A 14,499-nucleotide genomic window follows, 5' to 3' on the forward strand; every position below is an offset into this window, starting at 1 on the left:
CAGCGAACTCCAGCCCTCTTCGGTGTGCTTAGTGAGTGGGGCTGTACATTAGAATAGTCGCACCTTTTATACAGTCCAAAACATGATGTCCAGCCCACCTGCAAGTTAATACATCACCGATCTAGGGTTCATGCCGAGTTCATACATCTATACATTTAGGGTTTACCTATACATTTAGGGTTTACCATTAATACATTCACCAACAAGTTACAATGGCAACAGTGTCTCTTCGGATTTCTCATTGTGCTTTCTCATACATCTTTATACAAAGCAGTTAAACAAGTGTTCCTATTTCAGTATTTGAATATATTATGTTTAACATGTGCTCGCGGATTAGCTTCGTTGGCATAGGTAATCCTCTATGAACAGGTCAACAAAGGACAAGGTCTCAGTTCATGACCCCAACATGTGGCCTGCAGGCAAGTTACATATTAGCTTGTACACAGAGGTCAAGACGGCCATGTTACATTCGGAATGACATTGTCCACCATCTTGGAACACAGGGTGACTTTAGAGAGAGAATCTAAAATGGCGGATAGACCTAAAATGGCGGCTTACTCAGATCTAAGGTCAAGACCTTGTAACGCGGATTATCTTCGCAAAGCGACTTGGCTTAGGCCAATATACATATATTCATACAGTATAGGAGGCACGATATGATTTCCCATTCGACAGACAGCTCAGAGATTACAACTCCTCAGTAGTAGCTGCAATTCCTCACACTTTGGATTAGGTTATGGGGAGACTCCTGCTACCATAATTTCCATCACCAATAACACCATTCAAAATAATGTAAGCTTTGCTCCAGCTCTTGCGAGGGAACCATTTGGTGATGGCAGATCTCTAAGTGATTTGCTTAAGAGGGACTGAAATCATGTATTTTGCAGGGTGCAAGGATCAATTTTATATAGCGGAAACGAGACAACGTCGGCATATGCTGTTGCAGCACTGGTGTAACATGGCCACATCTGATGAACATGTACGAAAATGACCAGCTTTTGAAAGGAGGTCTGTATGATGGCGACGTCTTTTCTTTAGTTTCCGGTTCCCCGATAAACCATGTGTCTGATTACTGGCACTTCGAGGTGAGAACTTGAAAGAGATGCACTCATGGGACTGGTGTTTGACCTTACTGCTAGCAACCCCTGCCAAACCAACTGTAGCCGCCAACTTGAGGAAAGATTACTCCCCATCTTGGGGACAAATGTAGCCGAGACTATGGAACACTAAGGTATCAGTGCACGTATCTTTTGCAATCAACTCTGCGCAAGCCGTGTCTCTGAAAAGATGAAATCCCACTGTGGATTACCTTTCACAAGAACACCTCTCCTTTTTTTGTCACCAGAGATTTAGAATATAAAGCTGTTTGCATAAGATCCTCTCCGTTGCAGAGGGTGGGAAAAGGGTAGGAAATAAAGGACACAATGCATTACTGAGTCAATTTAAGGTTGTTTAGCTGCATGAGAGAGTAAATGTTGTTCTCTGGTGAGTAAAAAACACATTGATTAAGGTAGCATGGGGTGGGGGATTTTTTGATTGCCTTGTTGAAATATTAATTGAAAATATCAATAAAAGATTAAAAAATAATTAAGCATGATGGTCAAAACCTGTCTTCACAGTGGAACTGAAAAGCATATCAAGAATTATATATGACGTACTCTGTGTCTGATAGCATGGCTTGGGACCACAATTATAGGTTAACTATTTCCAAGACATACTGTAAAATATTTACAGTTGTCCCTCTGATGGATGTACTATTTCATAGTATCTGGAAATAGCACCAAAAATAAACAATATTTAACCAGTAAATTCTGCAATAGCCTCCAAAGCATTGCACAGTCGATGGAAAAATACCATGCAAAATAGGAATGTAGTTGATAATTGCAAGAGAATTGGAAAATTATAGATCAGGTTCAGTCATGTAAAACAAGTCAGAAATTAATCAAAAATGTTTATTGTGGCATCCTTCATGACAAAAGGTTAATAAGTACAGACAATCTGTATACTCGACCAACCAAATTTTACAAAACAGAAGGCCCTTCATCGCAATTATTAAAAGTATACACATAATATCAGAGAGAAAATACCATAAAAAGTTATACATGTGTTAAGTCATTGCACAAACTTGAGATAGGACATTCCCGTTTTAATGAGCAGGCTTAGCATAACAGTTTGTCATTTCAAATGTCTCTCCCAGAAGATAAAGTAATACACCCAGCTACAGAAATAACTTTAAAAAATACTCCTGCTGCTTTAATTTAAAAGTTTCTGGACAGTTGTCAATAGAGTGCCTTTAAAGAAGGCACAATCCACATAATAATTGTGGTAGGAGAGAAAAAGTGTTTCAAGATGGTACCGCTTTAACATATGGAGCTGAACAGAAGGTTTGTGATGGGTTGATGGCTTCAGCTTTCCAGTGGTGCACTTTGACACTATTTCAATTAGCAAAGAGCTCTGAGTTTCAACCAAATAGTATTCCCTTTCAAATGCCACCGTTAGGAGTTTGTATTAGGCTAATGCGAACCAATTTCCATGGTGCTGTCCTTGGATGTTTGGTCTTCATTCATCCTTTTGCTGAATGAAGGGCTTATTGTTACAGTACCTTAAAAGGAGGAAAAGAAAAGTGAGGAGAGCAAAGGCAAAGGAAGCAGATATGGAAAAGGCTTACACAAGCCCATCTTCAGCTTGTGGTACCTACCATTTGGGTAAATCACAACACAGCTGGCATTACAATTCCCAACATACGGGAGATGTGCCAGATCAAATTAAACGAGGACGCCACTATGAACAGTGTATAGAAGGTCTTCTGTGGCTAAGTCAACTAAACCAGTTAGTTCAATAGAACTAAGAATAGCTGGTAATTGCCTTTCTAAGCATGAGAGTGGCTCAGTGAGTGAATACGAACTTCTGGGGGGGAGGATGGGGGGGGGGGGGGGGGGAGTACATGTCATAGAAAAATAGTACTGGAATCCTAAATGGATTGACCTCCCGAAATGGCTCAGCAACAGGCAGCCATTGCACACATTTATTTAGTTCATCAATTTCTCAACAATGCCCTATGAGCTGAAGGAAATAAATACTACGGTTGACTAGTGCAGCTTTATGGTGTCTTTTTAGCCTGGTAGCTGGCTTGACCTCGCAATGGTGACAGGCAAAATGGAGCGCACTCAACAGAAGGAACCAAGGTCAATCTCTAAAGCAGGTCTGGCTTTGTAAACTTCATTCCCATTTTACATCCGTCCATCAGATAAAAAGAAAGGGTTATTTGAGTAGACAGACTTCCTTCATCCAAGAAATAATCTTGTTTTGTGGGTTTGGCTTGCCAACTTCATGGCCTTTGTGACCAGTTATTTTAGGTGTGCTTGACCAAAAACAGTTTAATAAATATTTAATGGATTTAAAATACATTGTTATAGCATTCACTCACTATCATCAACATTCTTGATTTTTGTGCAAAACAGTGGCCTCTGAATAACAACTCGGATTAAAGATTTCTCAAGTCCTGGAAGTCTTACTGTTAGCTAAACCTGGCACACAATAAAACATCTACATCAAGTCACTCGAACTAGCAATATTTCTATCTTTCTTGAAGAGGAACATCATTTACACTGCATTGATGTCAGTTGGTAAAATACGAAGGATAAAAAAAGCTATTTAGGCCAATTAGCGTTTTGTACAGAGCATCATGAATAAAGCCTTGCTAACAAGAGCCTGGCTTCCACAATACCACAGGTCCCTGAATGACTTTTCTGAAAACTCTGCTTGCGCAATGTTGACTGTGCATGGTTTCCTCGCCTTCCCGCCCCCTCTGTGGGGTCCAATCAAATGCCAGAAACCTGCTTGCATGACACCCTGGCACAGGCCTAAGGAAAACAATGAAGAGGAGAATTTCTGCTTCACATATCTTTTATATCCCTACTTAACAGAGCATTTGAGAGGCATGGGATCAAGGTCCTTCGAGGCAACGGAAATGCTTTATCGGGCAACCTGTTCTGTGTCACACACTAGCAAATGCACTACATGAAAACCGACTTCACAAAACAATGTTTTCCCATGAAGTCTGTACCACCCGCCAGTAAGAAAGCACATACCGAGTGCTAATGTGACACAGAAAGCAAATGCGCAACTGTGAAACATCCTCCAATATCAATAACCAAAAAATAAGGTTGTTGTGGTATTTACAAATGACTCATTAGGCCTACGTGATTAAAGGTCTGAGAGGAACCTCAATTTTTTATTACGAAATATTCTCTAATGTGACCTCCTCCGCCTTTATCTCTCTGAACAGAACTGTGGAAGCACAACAACATCACAGCAAACGTAAAAAAATGATTTTCTTTTTGTCTGACTATAAGTGACTTTGGCCTCAAAGTAATTCTGTGGGGCTGATTTTAAGCAGCAAATAATAACGTTCTATTCCACAGATAATCACTAAAGTGGTAATTGTATGCATATTATTTGGCCAATTTAGGTCTGTAAGCACATCGTACACCTCACAGGAAAATCCCACGGTTCACATGCATTGCATTCATGGGCAAGATTCATTCAAATATGAATAAGACACACCTCTGTTGCGTGATCTGGAAAGTCTGCTCTTCCTAGGGCCTGTTTTCTGGAGTTGGGTATGTCCCATGTCGTCTACACTAGCTGCTTTCTCAGGTGTGAAGGGTGTCTCGCCCTGACCAACCTCAAGATCTGTTAGAATATCCCTTCCAGTAATTGGGCTTGCAACAAATGTCCTCATGCTCATCTCTGACCCTTCTACTCTGGGGCTAGCAATTTCAAAAAGTTCTTCCACTGCAACAGAGAATTTGTCCACATTCACAGCCAGCCCAGCTACAAGGGAGGCGTTTGGGACCAACAGTGCCTCTTTCTGGATATCAGATTCCAAGCCATCCCCATCATCGTAAAGCTCAGGTGTGCAATAGATGGTTTCATCCTCATTCTCTACTGCAGGTAAGTTCAGAAGTGAGGAATCCACTTGTTCCATCACAGGGGAAAGATCAATGTCTAACATTTCCCTTCCATCATCACATAGCATCACTTGCTCAACGCCATATGGTGCATCTAAAGGTTGTCTATCAGCAACAGCTTCAGTCTTCAACAAGGATGCTGGGACAACCACAGGTTGTGAGCTTGTATGCGAGGTCAGTGATGTTCTATGGAATACACCACTGGCAGAGAAACAGTCTCCAAGGTCAACGTCTTCTTGGCACAGGTCAATTACTGCCGAAGTGCATTCCTTTGATGGTGCAGGAAGCGGAGTAGACGTAATAGGTTTACAGTTGAAGAAACTTTTCATAAACTCAGGAGTGTTCCAACTCTTCCATTTCTGCTTCTGCGATCTAGCAGGGCCATTCATAGGCCTCCAGATGCCATGTCCACCTTTCGCAGCTGAGAATGGTGTATAGTTTATTACTCCAAATTCTGCACCACCTGTGTGAAAGAAAACAGTAAGTAAATTGTCACAATTTCCTACATAAGTTACACATGCAAACTTCATTTTAACAAGATATCCTTAATTTCAGACCTATTTGATCATAATTCTAATCCTAGAGAACCTACTGGACCAACATCGTGAAATCCTGAGCAAAACATATTACCTGCCTCTACATCTATCACCCCATTTGTGCAAATATGAGCGCTAGGAAAACAGGAAAAGGGCCATCTAAAAACGAAACTTTTCATTCAGCCTGGCAAGGCATAGATGAGATTCACTAGTTTACAGTGTTCTGTTATACACTATTGTGTATGACACTCAGTAACCATATGATCACTTGCCTTAAACTTAAGTATTGGCAAAACTAACAGTTATGGTTTTGTTAAAGGGAATTCCTCTGGGCATACAGACCATCTTCAAGACATCAGGCAGAGAGATTGGCCAGACAGCTTGCATGGCAGAAGTAAGATCACCAGTGGAGAAGAGTTCAGCGTCCTTTCTCTCTTCCTGGTCCCAATAGCCTTTAAGTGTACAGTGTCTGTTGCATGCCATATCCCATAGAACTATAGTAATATCCTTGGCTCCCACTGTTTGGTGCTAAAGTTAACCAATAGAAGGTGCTTTAGCACAACATGAGACATAACTGAAGTGTCATTTATAAGCTTACACTATGTAGCCTCAAAACATGTGTTCTTCTCCTAAGCTGCAGCGCTACGGTTATGCACCAAAGCAAACTGTGATGTCGCTACTCTGTGGAAATACAGATTAGGAGTAGCAAAGAGAAGTACTGACTAAAGGTTGGTTTAAATGTATTTTAATCTGTGACGAAACAGGTCACATCCAGTTATTAGCACCCAACTGAGGCCAGCGCAGACACAAATGACATGCCTCCTTTTCCTTTTAAATGCCTGAATGGCTAGCACCACAATATGTGGTCTCCTGGAAATCCCAAAATCTAGTTTTACGGGGAAGAAGAAACTGGTTCGTGTCGTAGGTGAACATCTTACGTAACATGTTAACAATGTTCTCTTCCCGGGCCCCTTTATTTTGGGATTTGATAAACCGGCCCGACACCCCAGCTCATCTTTTCAGCTAACCTCATCTTCAGTTCCTTCCTAAACTGTACTTTTGCATCATGCCAGTAAAATCTGAAAGAAGAGTTTATAAACCATCAAGTTCTTAGTGTAAAACTGCAAATAGATATCATACGTTTTCATAAAAGATGTGCATAAGTCAGAAGTAGCTAAGTGCCCCCAGAAGACCTTATCAATATGCTGGTGGCACGCTCTGAGGGACAGGCGATTGGAGGTACAGTATTGAAATCTTAATAGCCTTTCTATTCTTGGACACTTTGTGTAGACTATTAACAGTGATGCCCATGGTTACGAGTTGTGTGCTTCCATCAATAGGAACTGTAGTGAGGCACCAACTTCTACATTACTCACCGGGTGCCAATGGAGGCGTTTTCATCACATCAAAATCAGATCTAGATTAGCAGCTAAAGGGCCATCTCATTCAAGGACATGCACGATTCAAAAGCTTCACAGATGGGCCAAACATATAAGAGGACTAACTACACTCATGGAGGACCACATACTTGTATTTTGTGTGACAACAGGACTTGATGAACTGGTTGGGGCAGGTGAAATCGGCATACAAGCTCTAGGAGAGGCAGGAGGACATGCTTCAGGGGACAAAGTCTGCTCTTCCGATTCCACGGTGTACTCAGGTGACAGATGCACAGTGAGGTCCAGCAAGGAAGAATTCAGGGTGAGATCCTGGATGCTGGGTTGTCCCTGTGGAGATTCCTTTTGGCGAAAGAGTGAAGCATCAGTGCCATCCCGATGCCTTTTGGCGAACTCAACCAGGGAGGCCAGTGCGTTGCTGAAAGTGGCATGATGCTGCACTTGCTGTCTGACCCATTTGGACAACCCTATGGAAACAGAGCACATCAATTAATGCAGAAACACAGGCTGCAAACAAAACTTCCATACCTTTAAAACTGGTTATTCGCAGATATCACACACACAAACTAGGTTTTAATACTGTGCTTCGAGAAGTACTACTGGGTGAATGTCTAGCACAGCAATGAACTGTTTAATTGTTGTTCTCGATTGCACCCAATATCTGTACTTGTGTTATCCTCCTTGCAAACACAAAACTATACATTCTGCATCTCTAGGGTTACTGTCGTCTGAAGACGTCTGGGGGACTTAAAGGGTATGCACTACACCATCCCAGCATAGTATCTTCAGCAAGTCGAATCAAAGCCATTCCCGTGTTAAAATAATGTGACAAACTTCTTAGCTCTTGTATCCAATGAGAAAATTGTGTTTTCTGTATAAATGTAGCCAAGAAAAAAACAGTTACTAGCCATAGTGAGTACTGTATTCCTAGTCCAGTCCCTTTACTCAATACTAATGGGAGTCTGTCCCACAGGGACACAACCGCTCTGTCCCATGCGGATGGCCTGGAACCTGGTTGCACTGCAAAACTAACATCTCCTTCAAATATGAAGCATGCAAGTGTGTGATTGGGTATCCCACACTGACTCCTCCCACTAGTCTCGCTGTCATTCCCTTCTTCGCCTTTCGGCTACTACTATCTAAACGATTAACTGGGGATGGAGTTGGGTTGGCTGTGGCAAAGGGACTATGGAATAGGATTACTCTTGTCACTACGGTGAGTAACTGTTTCTTACTCCTACATCATGTCCCTTTTCCTCCATTAATGATTTGGAAATGGGTTCCGCCTGTCTGCTTGGACTGAAGCTAGCATCTGCTAGGGAGCTAATACCTAGACCATAGTGCCTGCAAGGCAGAGCGAGTGGATCACGTGGCAACCTGCCTGATCACATCCTAGGGAACGTTATGCTGGAAAACCACAGCCGTGGCCTTAGCTCTGATAGCTTGAGTGTGAAGACTCTTTGGAGGGGCATCGTTTTACAGATGGTAGAAATGATTCATAATTCATACCCGAAACAACAGGACTTGATGTACTGGGTGGGGCATTCACACCTGCATAAAGCCACCGGGCTTTAGAAGCTTGAGTACCAAGATCCTATCCCGAAGGTTACAAATAAGGAACAGGACTTCCTAAACCGATTTGGTTCTGTGAATATAGAACGTAAGAGCTCTCCTGACAGCAAGTAAAGAAGAACCCTGTCCGCCAGAGATTGAGGGTTGAGAAAAAAAAGATGGGACAAACCACCTCTTCATTAATATGCAAAGAAGAAATCACCATAGTAAAAAAAAAAAGACAGGCGAGTTCTTAGAACCACTTTGTTCTAATGAAGGCTAGTATATGGCTCGGAAGCAGAAAAAGTGTAGAGGAGCAGCTGTGTACATCTGCAGGCAATCCCGCCCCCTACTTCTTCCCCTGTTTAGAGACATGAGATTGTGCCGTCCCTGACACCAGCCATAATACCAGCCTTAACTGACAAACGACGACGCAAGTGGTCGAATGAACTGTCAACGTAGACAAGAAGAACAATATGAAGTAAATAAGATGTTGCAGAAAACAGAAGTTCAACACTGGAAACTCAAGGTTGATTAAGTCATCATAGAGGCCAGCTAAAAGTAATAAATAGAATGCAGGCGAAGCAGTCATTGTGCAGAAATAGACATTGGTATCATGACATAAGTAAGCCAGAAAACCATGAAGGGAGATGGAAAGTTGTGTCGCAGCTGATTAGCAGGCTCGTGGAGCTGTGAGGCGAGGCTGTCTGGCTCAAAGTCAAGACTGAAGAAACCAAGGTCAGCTATCTATTCAAAAAAGGAGCAAGTGTGCGGAGGTTGAATACTCTCTTGTTAGGATTCAAGAAAGAACACCAAGGATCCACTGTTTTCATTCATTTAGAGCATTTAAAACCTACAAGCCTACAAATGGACCAGATTGTGGTCTCCCTGTCACGTGAGCCAAGGATGACAATAGAGTTCGAACTTTGAGTCCCAGACACGATAGCGAGTGCCCTCACTCCCATGCATTCCCAAAGATGAGAATACTCTACAAGGCCAAGTACAAAGACAATTTTATGGCAGAAGGCATGGGCGATGAGAGATAATTGGGTGGTGAGGTAGTATCATGTCCTATCTCCTTGCATCAGGGTCTGGGCTTACGTGTTGCTAAATGAATTGAATGTTCCAGACATAGCACAAGCATGCCAACCAATTATATTAGTCCATATAACAAAGGACCTTATAGTTTGTAGGACTAATGAGAAACTATGTATCTAAAGTTTCTGAAATTACATGTTTTTAGAGGTAGGCATAAGTTGTCCACATGATATTGGACAGCCAGTAACAATCCTAGCTCCTATACATTGCATATCTAGATATTTCCTTTAACCAATCCCGACCTTTATAGGTTTTCTCACTATTGCCACGTAGTATGACGTGTAGTCCCATCCATTCCATATGAACATTCCTAATGGCCATATGCTCAAGTGGTAGCAGTGCGGATGGTTTCCAGATCCAAAACAGTTCAGCTCCAGAATTTCAGATGATCAGGCATCCTCTGCCTTAGCTGGAAGATCGCAGAGTGTCCTGTGGAGAGCGGCCAATAGAAATAAATTTGCAAGAAGAATAGAGATGGTGGGCAGGTCCCTCTTTGAAGAAATCCCTGCTCGGTTTCCGCGGGCGCTCTGCGGACAGAAGGCGTAGTGGTCGGATTGAAGGAGGAGTTGAGACAGAAGGGCTCGAGTTGATTAAGTAGACTAAGGGAATTGGCAATATAAAGGGACGGGATTGTGATATTTTGAGTAATGGGAAATCTTGTGCAGATAAAGGTACGCCTAAGTAATCCTAGTTCAAGGGAATTAGAAGAAGACGTCTCAAACTTCAACGGGAGTATTAATAAAAAGGGAATACGCACGGTCAGGCCCGTGAAAGGTGACGTCTTAAACCCTGTATAGGGTAAAATAAGTAGAGGCGAGAGAAGCATACCTCTTATTATAAACGATTATATGTAAGAGAAGGTGATCACGGGGGTAATTAATGTGTAGTGTGCGATTATTTTAAGTATTTGTTGTGTGAAGTCTCAAGAAGTAATAGAACTGTGAAAGGTTGGAAGTAACAGTGTTTGAAGTTAAGGTTTAATAAACGACTGGCGCCAATCAAAAGACAGATAGGTTATTGAAACAAAAGAGGATTGAGCTGCGAATGATGGTGCCTGCTCATATTTGTTGTTTTAAAACTAAAGGTGGTGATTTGAGCTAAAATAAAAGGTTTATTTAACGATCTGTTAGGTATCGACAGTCAATCGAGAATTGTCATTAAGGAGGACACTCCTCAAATGCATCTTTGCAAGACAATACCAAAACATGCGCCCAAGCTCAAATAGTACAGTGCAGAGCTTATAAAATGTTCATGCCATAGCCAAAAGGGGGATCATTGTCAAAAGCAGTACTGCAACACATGACCACATACTTGTATGCTGCGTACACGGGAAAGAAATTAGAAAAAACCTGGCAGTTTTAGAACTTTGGAAGATGTACAGATAGTGTATTGAAACAAAAGAGGATTGAGCTGTGATTGATGATACTTGCTCATATTTGTTGTTTTAAAACTAAAGGTGGTGATTTGACCTAAAATAAAGGTTTATTTAACGATCTGGTAAGTATCGACAGTCAATCGAGACTTGTCATTATGAAGGACAATCCTCACATGCAACTATGTAAGACAATACCAAAACATGCGCCCAAGCTCAAACAGTACAGTGCAGAATGGGTAAAGGGCACAGCTTATAAAATGTTTATGCCATGGCAAAAAGGGGGACCATTGTCCAAAGCAGTACTGCAACACATGACCACATACGTGCACGCTGCATACACGGGAAAGAAATTAGAGAAAAAGCTGGTAATTTTAGAACTTTGGAAGATGTACCAAGAGGAGGAGGAGGAGGACCCGGCACTAGAGGAGTGGATGCTCAACCAGCATAAGGGGCAGGGAATTGAGCCCTCAGATCCTCTTACCTTGTCCGAGATTAAGAGTGCAACTACAGAAGAGATAGGAGCTTATCCTTTAAAGGTTTTGAAAGCAGCGGTGGGGTATAGTAAGCCGACATATGAACCCCTCGCTTACACTAGTGACAACAGTCCAGAAGAGAGTAAAAGAAAGGAAGATGCCTGTAAGTCTATATGAGATAAGGAAGAAAGAGGCGAGAGGTTGACTATAGCGACAGATATAGACAGAGAAATTAAGCGATGGAAAGGAGAAAAGGACAGGGCTGACGAGATAACGCTTGTACAGAACGAGTGGATGGGAGGACAGATTCTACTCAAGTTAGATGGGGAAAGCATCAAGGAGGTTAGACAAGGAGAAGATAAGAATGAGCAAGAAAAGAAGAGCGGGAAATTTAGAAAGGAGATTGGGGGAGGATGAGCAAGGAAGGATAAGCCGGGATCGACGGGAATGAACATACAGGGAGGAAAAGGAAAAAGTCAAAAAGCAGGCAGAGGAACAAAGAAAGTATGACAATAAACAAAGAGCGATAGAAGAAAGACACAGGAAGGAAAGAAAGAGAGGAGGCAGAAGCACAAAGAGAAAAGTCTAGAAGGGATGCAAGAAAGAGAAGGGAAGTGGATGAAGAAATAAAACAGAATAGGGGGCAGCGAGGTCTGGATGCCAGTCTCATCCTTAAGGAACAAATGAGGCCGAGCGAAGGAATACAATGGGATAGAGAGAGATTCTCCAGACAAAGGAGATAACGCCGGAAACAGCTAGTGTAGCACTAGAGGAAGAAAGGTATGATGCGGAAGGCTTTGGAGAAAGAATCAATAAAATATATCAGCAACTAAAATGGGATAGCGAGTATGGAACTCGAGGGAGATATAATTGATCCCCGGTATCTCAACTGCGATCTGAGGAGGACAACATGTTTAGTGATGAACGCCTAGCACTGTCTTTGAGTAGATTAAATCTAGATAGAGGCGAGGAGGATGATAGTCACACTAGTTGGGGTCTAGAAATGTCAGACGAGGAAAGAGAGTCTGGTCGTGAGGCAGAAGGAGAGGGTGCGTGCACCCCCCTCCTGGGGAAGCCAATAGATGGATAAGGAAGTAAGATGGTCAAATCTGGAACATCCTAAAGAAAGTACGCCAGATCCCATATCATATCCTTGGCTTCCCCAAAGATGATCATGTAGTGAGATGGGAGAGTCTCCACTGTATTTAAGCAGGTTAAGGTCACTAAGAGCAAGAAGACGCATAGGGACGATTACCCCAGCCATAGATAGACTAATAGTGGTATCGACTATGGGATGGGGTTCTCGCAATTCCCCTGGTTAGAGAAGGAGGGAGCGAGACCGCAATACATTCCATGGCCACAGATGGATAAGGGTTACTGATAATGCAAGCTCCCTAGTTCAAATTCGGGGGCTGGGAAATGGATATACAAATCAGAAAAAATGACAGGAGGAAACACGCTGGCCATAGGAGACATAAAAAGTCTACTGGCAGCTATTCTTCGGTAAGGGTTGATGACATATGGAGGCGAGTGGGGTACGCAACCTTGACCGCACAAAACACAGCGCATGACAGAGCACCATTTAATAATTGTAGGGCAGATGTTTGGAGGGCTCTCAGGGTAGATGAAGACCATATTGCTTACATTCAGGAGAAATGGCAGCTTGAAACTCAGGAACCGTGGGAAAAGACAGTGCCACTATTTCATCATATCTTGTGTCCGGGATTGCCAGAACCAGTACAGAGACAGATGAAAAAACAAGTGGGGATGGAAGTGAAGCCATGGGCTGAAATACAGTTCACTATTGTACATCACTGTCGGTTACTACAAGAGAAGAACAAAAAGAAGGAGGAGAATAGAATAATTGAGTAAGCCAAATTAGTTCAGAAAAGGTTGTTCGATATTTGCCTTAGAAGGGGCGGTATTGAGAAGCGGAGAAGGCATGGGAATGCAAGAGGCAACGGGTACATCATAGGTGAATAATTCACACCCAATCGATAAAAGGGGGTATGGGTCTGTTCCACAAGGTAGAGGTATAGGTTTTAGGGGAAAAGGAGGTGGATTTCAGAACACCCCGAGTGAGAGTCAGAGTGCTCAGGGAGTATGAAATGAAATATTTTATTTGTATCTTGCTCATACACAAGCGTTTCAGAGCGCGACCAGGCAAAGGGAGGGGAACAGGAGAGAAACAAAAAACAACAATCTTACTAGGTCCAGTGGCATTAAGAGCGCGCTGTCAGGTGTATCTACCCACGTTCAAGTTATTATGCTGCAACATTTGGTGCTGTGGGCTTAGAAAATCCAAGATGGCTGAAAAGCCCACATTTGGGCCAGAATCCAGGAAAACTGCGCAGTTTTTGCGCACACCAAAATGGTGGCCTGACCCGCCACCCACCAGTGCGAGCGTGATGGGCCAGAAGCGCCATGAGTGAAACGTGGTGCCAAAGGAAAAACAGCAGTGCCTGTTAGCTCAAAAAGCGCTTTGAAATCACCTATGTTTCTCTGAATGCAAGCTCAAAATGCCTATTTCAAACATTGCAAGATATTCAAAAATCTTACTGAACACCAGCAGACGTCTAGTAGAATGAAGTCTTGTGTGCATACCAAATCTGAAAAGATGAAGAGCCTAAAATAATGTTCATAACAAAACTGGCTGAGCTGTGGATGTCAGCAGCTTAAGTGAAATGGGATTGAAGCCACTAAAATCGCAATGTTTAAAATAAATGAGTGACCTATTTTTGAGTGTCACATGGGTTGCAACTGTTTAAATGTCATAGTTTTGAACTTAGAATCAGCGTTCTAGCTGCATGTGTCAAAATTTTAAGTTTGATTTGAATGAAGGAAAATGGGAACAAAGGTGACCTTTGGCTGAAGCCTGGCTTAAGGATTTTGAATTCTGCCCGGCAACTACCCCAACAGGAGTTGAAACTTGCCCGGCAACTGTATTCACAGGCCTGGCCTGCCTTCTGCTGCCCCACCAAAAGGAGATCACACCTCTCTGATTGAATCAGGGGAGGGGTGCCTGGGACTGCAGGAAAATAGAACAAAGAACTTCCCTTTGCACCAAGCAATTGCTAAATCAGAGGGTCGTAAATG

General features: G+C 42.5%; 1 protein-coding gene across 5 annotated transcripts in view; it reads right to left on the reverse strand.

Moving 5' to 3' along the window:
- Positions 1-1,938: 1,938 nt before the first annotated feature.
- BRIP1 (BRCA1 interacting DNA helicase 1) overlaps positions 1,939-14,499 on the reverse strand; it is a 2,318,009-nt gene continuing 2,305,448 nt past the window's right edge. For all 5 annotated transcript variants that reach the window (XM_069615088.1, XM_069615086.1, XM_069615084.1 and 2 more), the window contains 2 exons: positions 7,038-7,373; positions 1,939-5,436 (listed from right to left, as the gene is read on the reverse strand). In XM_069615088.1, coding sequence (XP_069471189.1) covers positions 4,529-5,436; positions 7,038-7,373 — 1,244 coding nt within the window. In that variant the 3' untranslated portion in view covers positions 1,939-4,528. The remainder of the gene's footprint in view (positions 5,437-7,037; positions 7,374-14,499) is intronic.

The sequence above is a fragment of the Ambystoma mexicanum genome, chromosome 9, assembly GCF_040938575.1.
Source record: "Ambystoma mexicanum isolate Mex_15411 chromosome 9, UKY_AmexF1_1, whole genome shotgun sequence".
NCBI lineage: Eukaryota > Metazoa > Chordata > Amphibia > Caudata > Ambystomatidae > Ambystoma > Ambystoma mexicanum.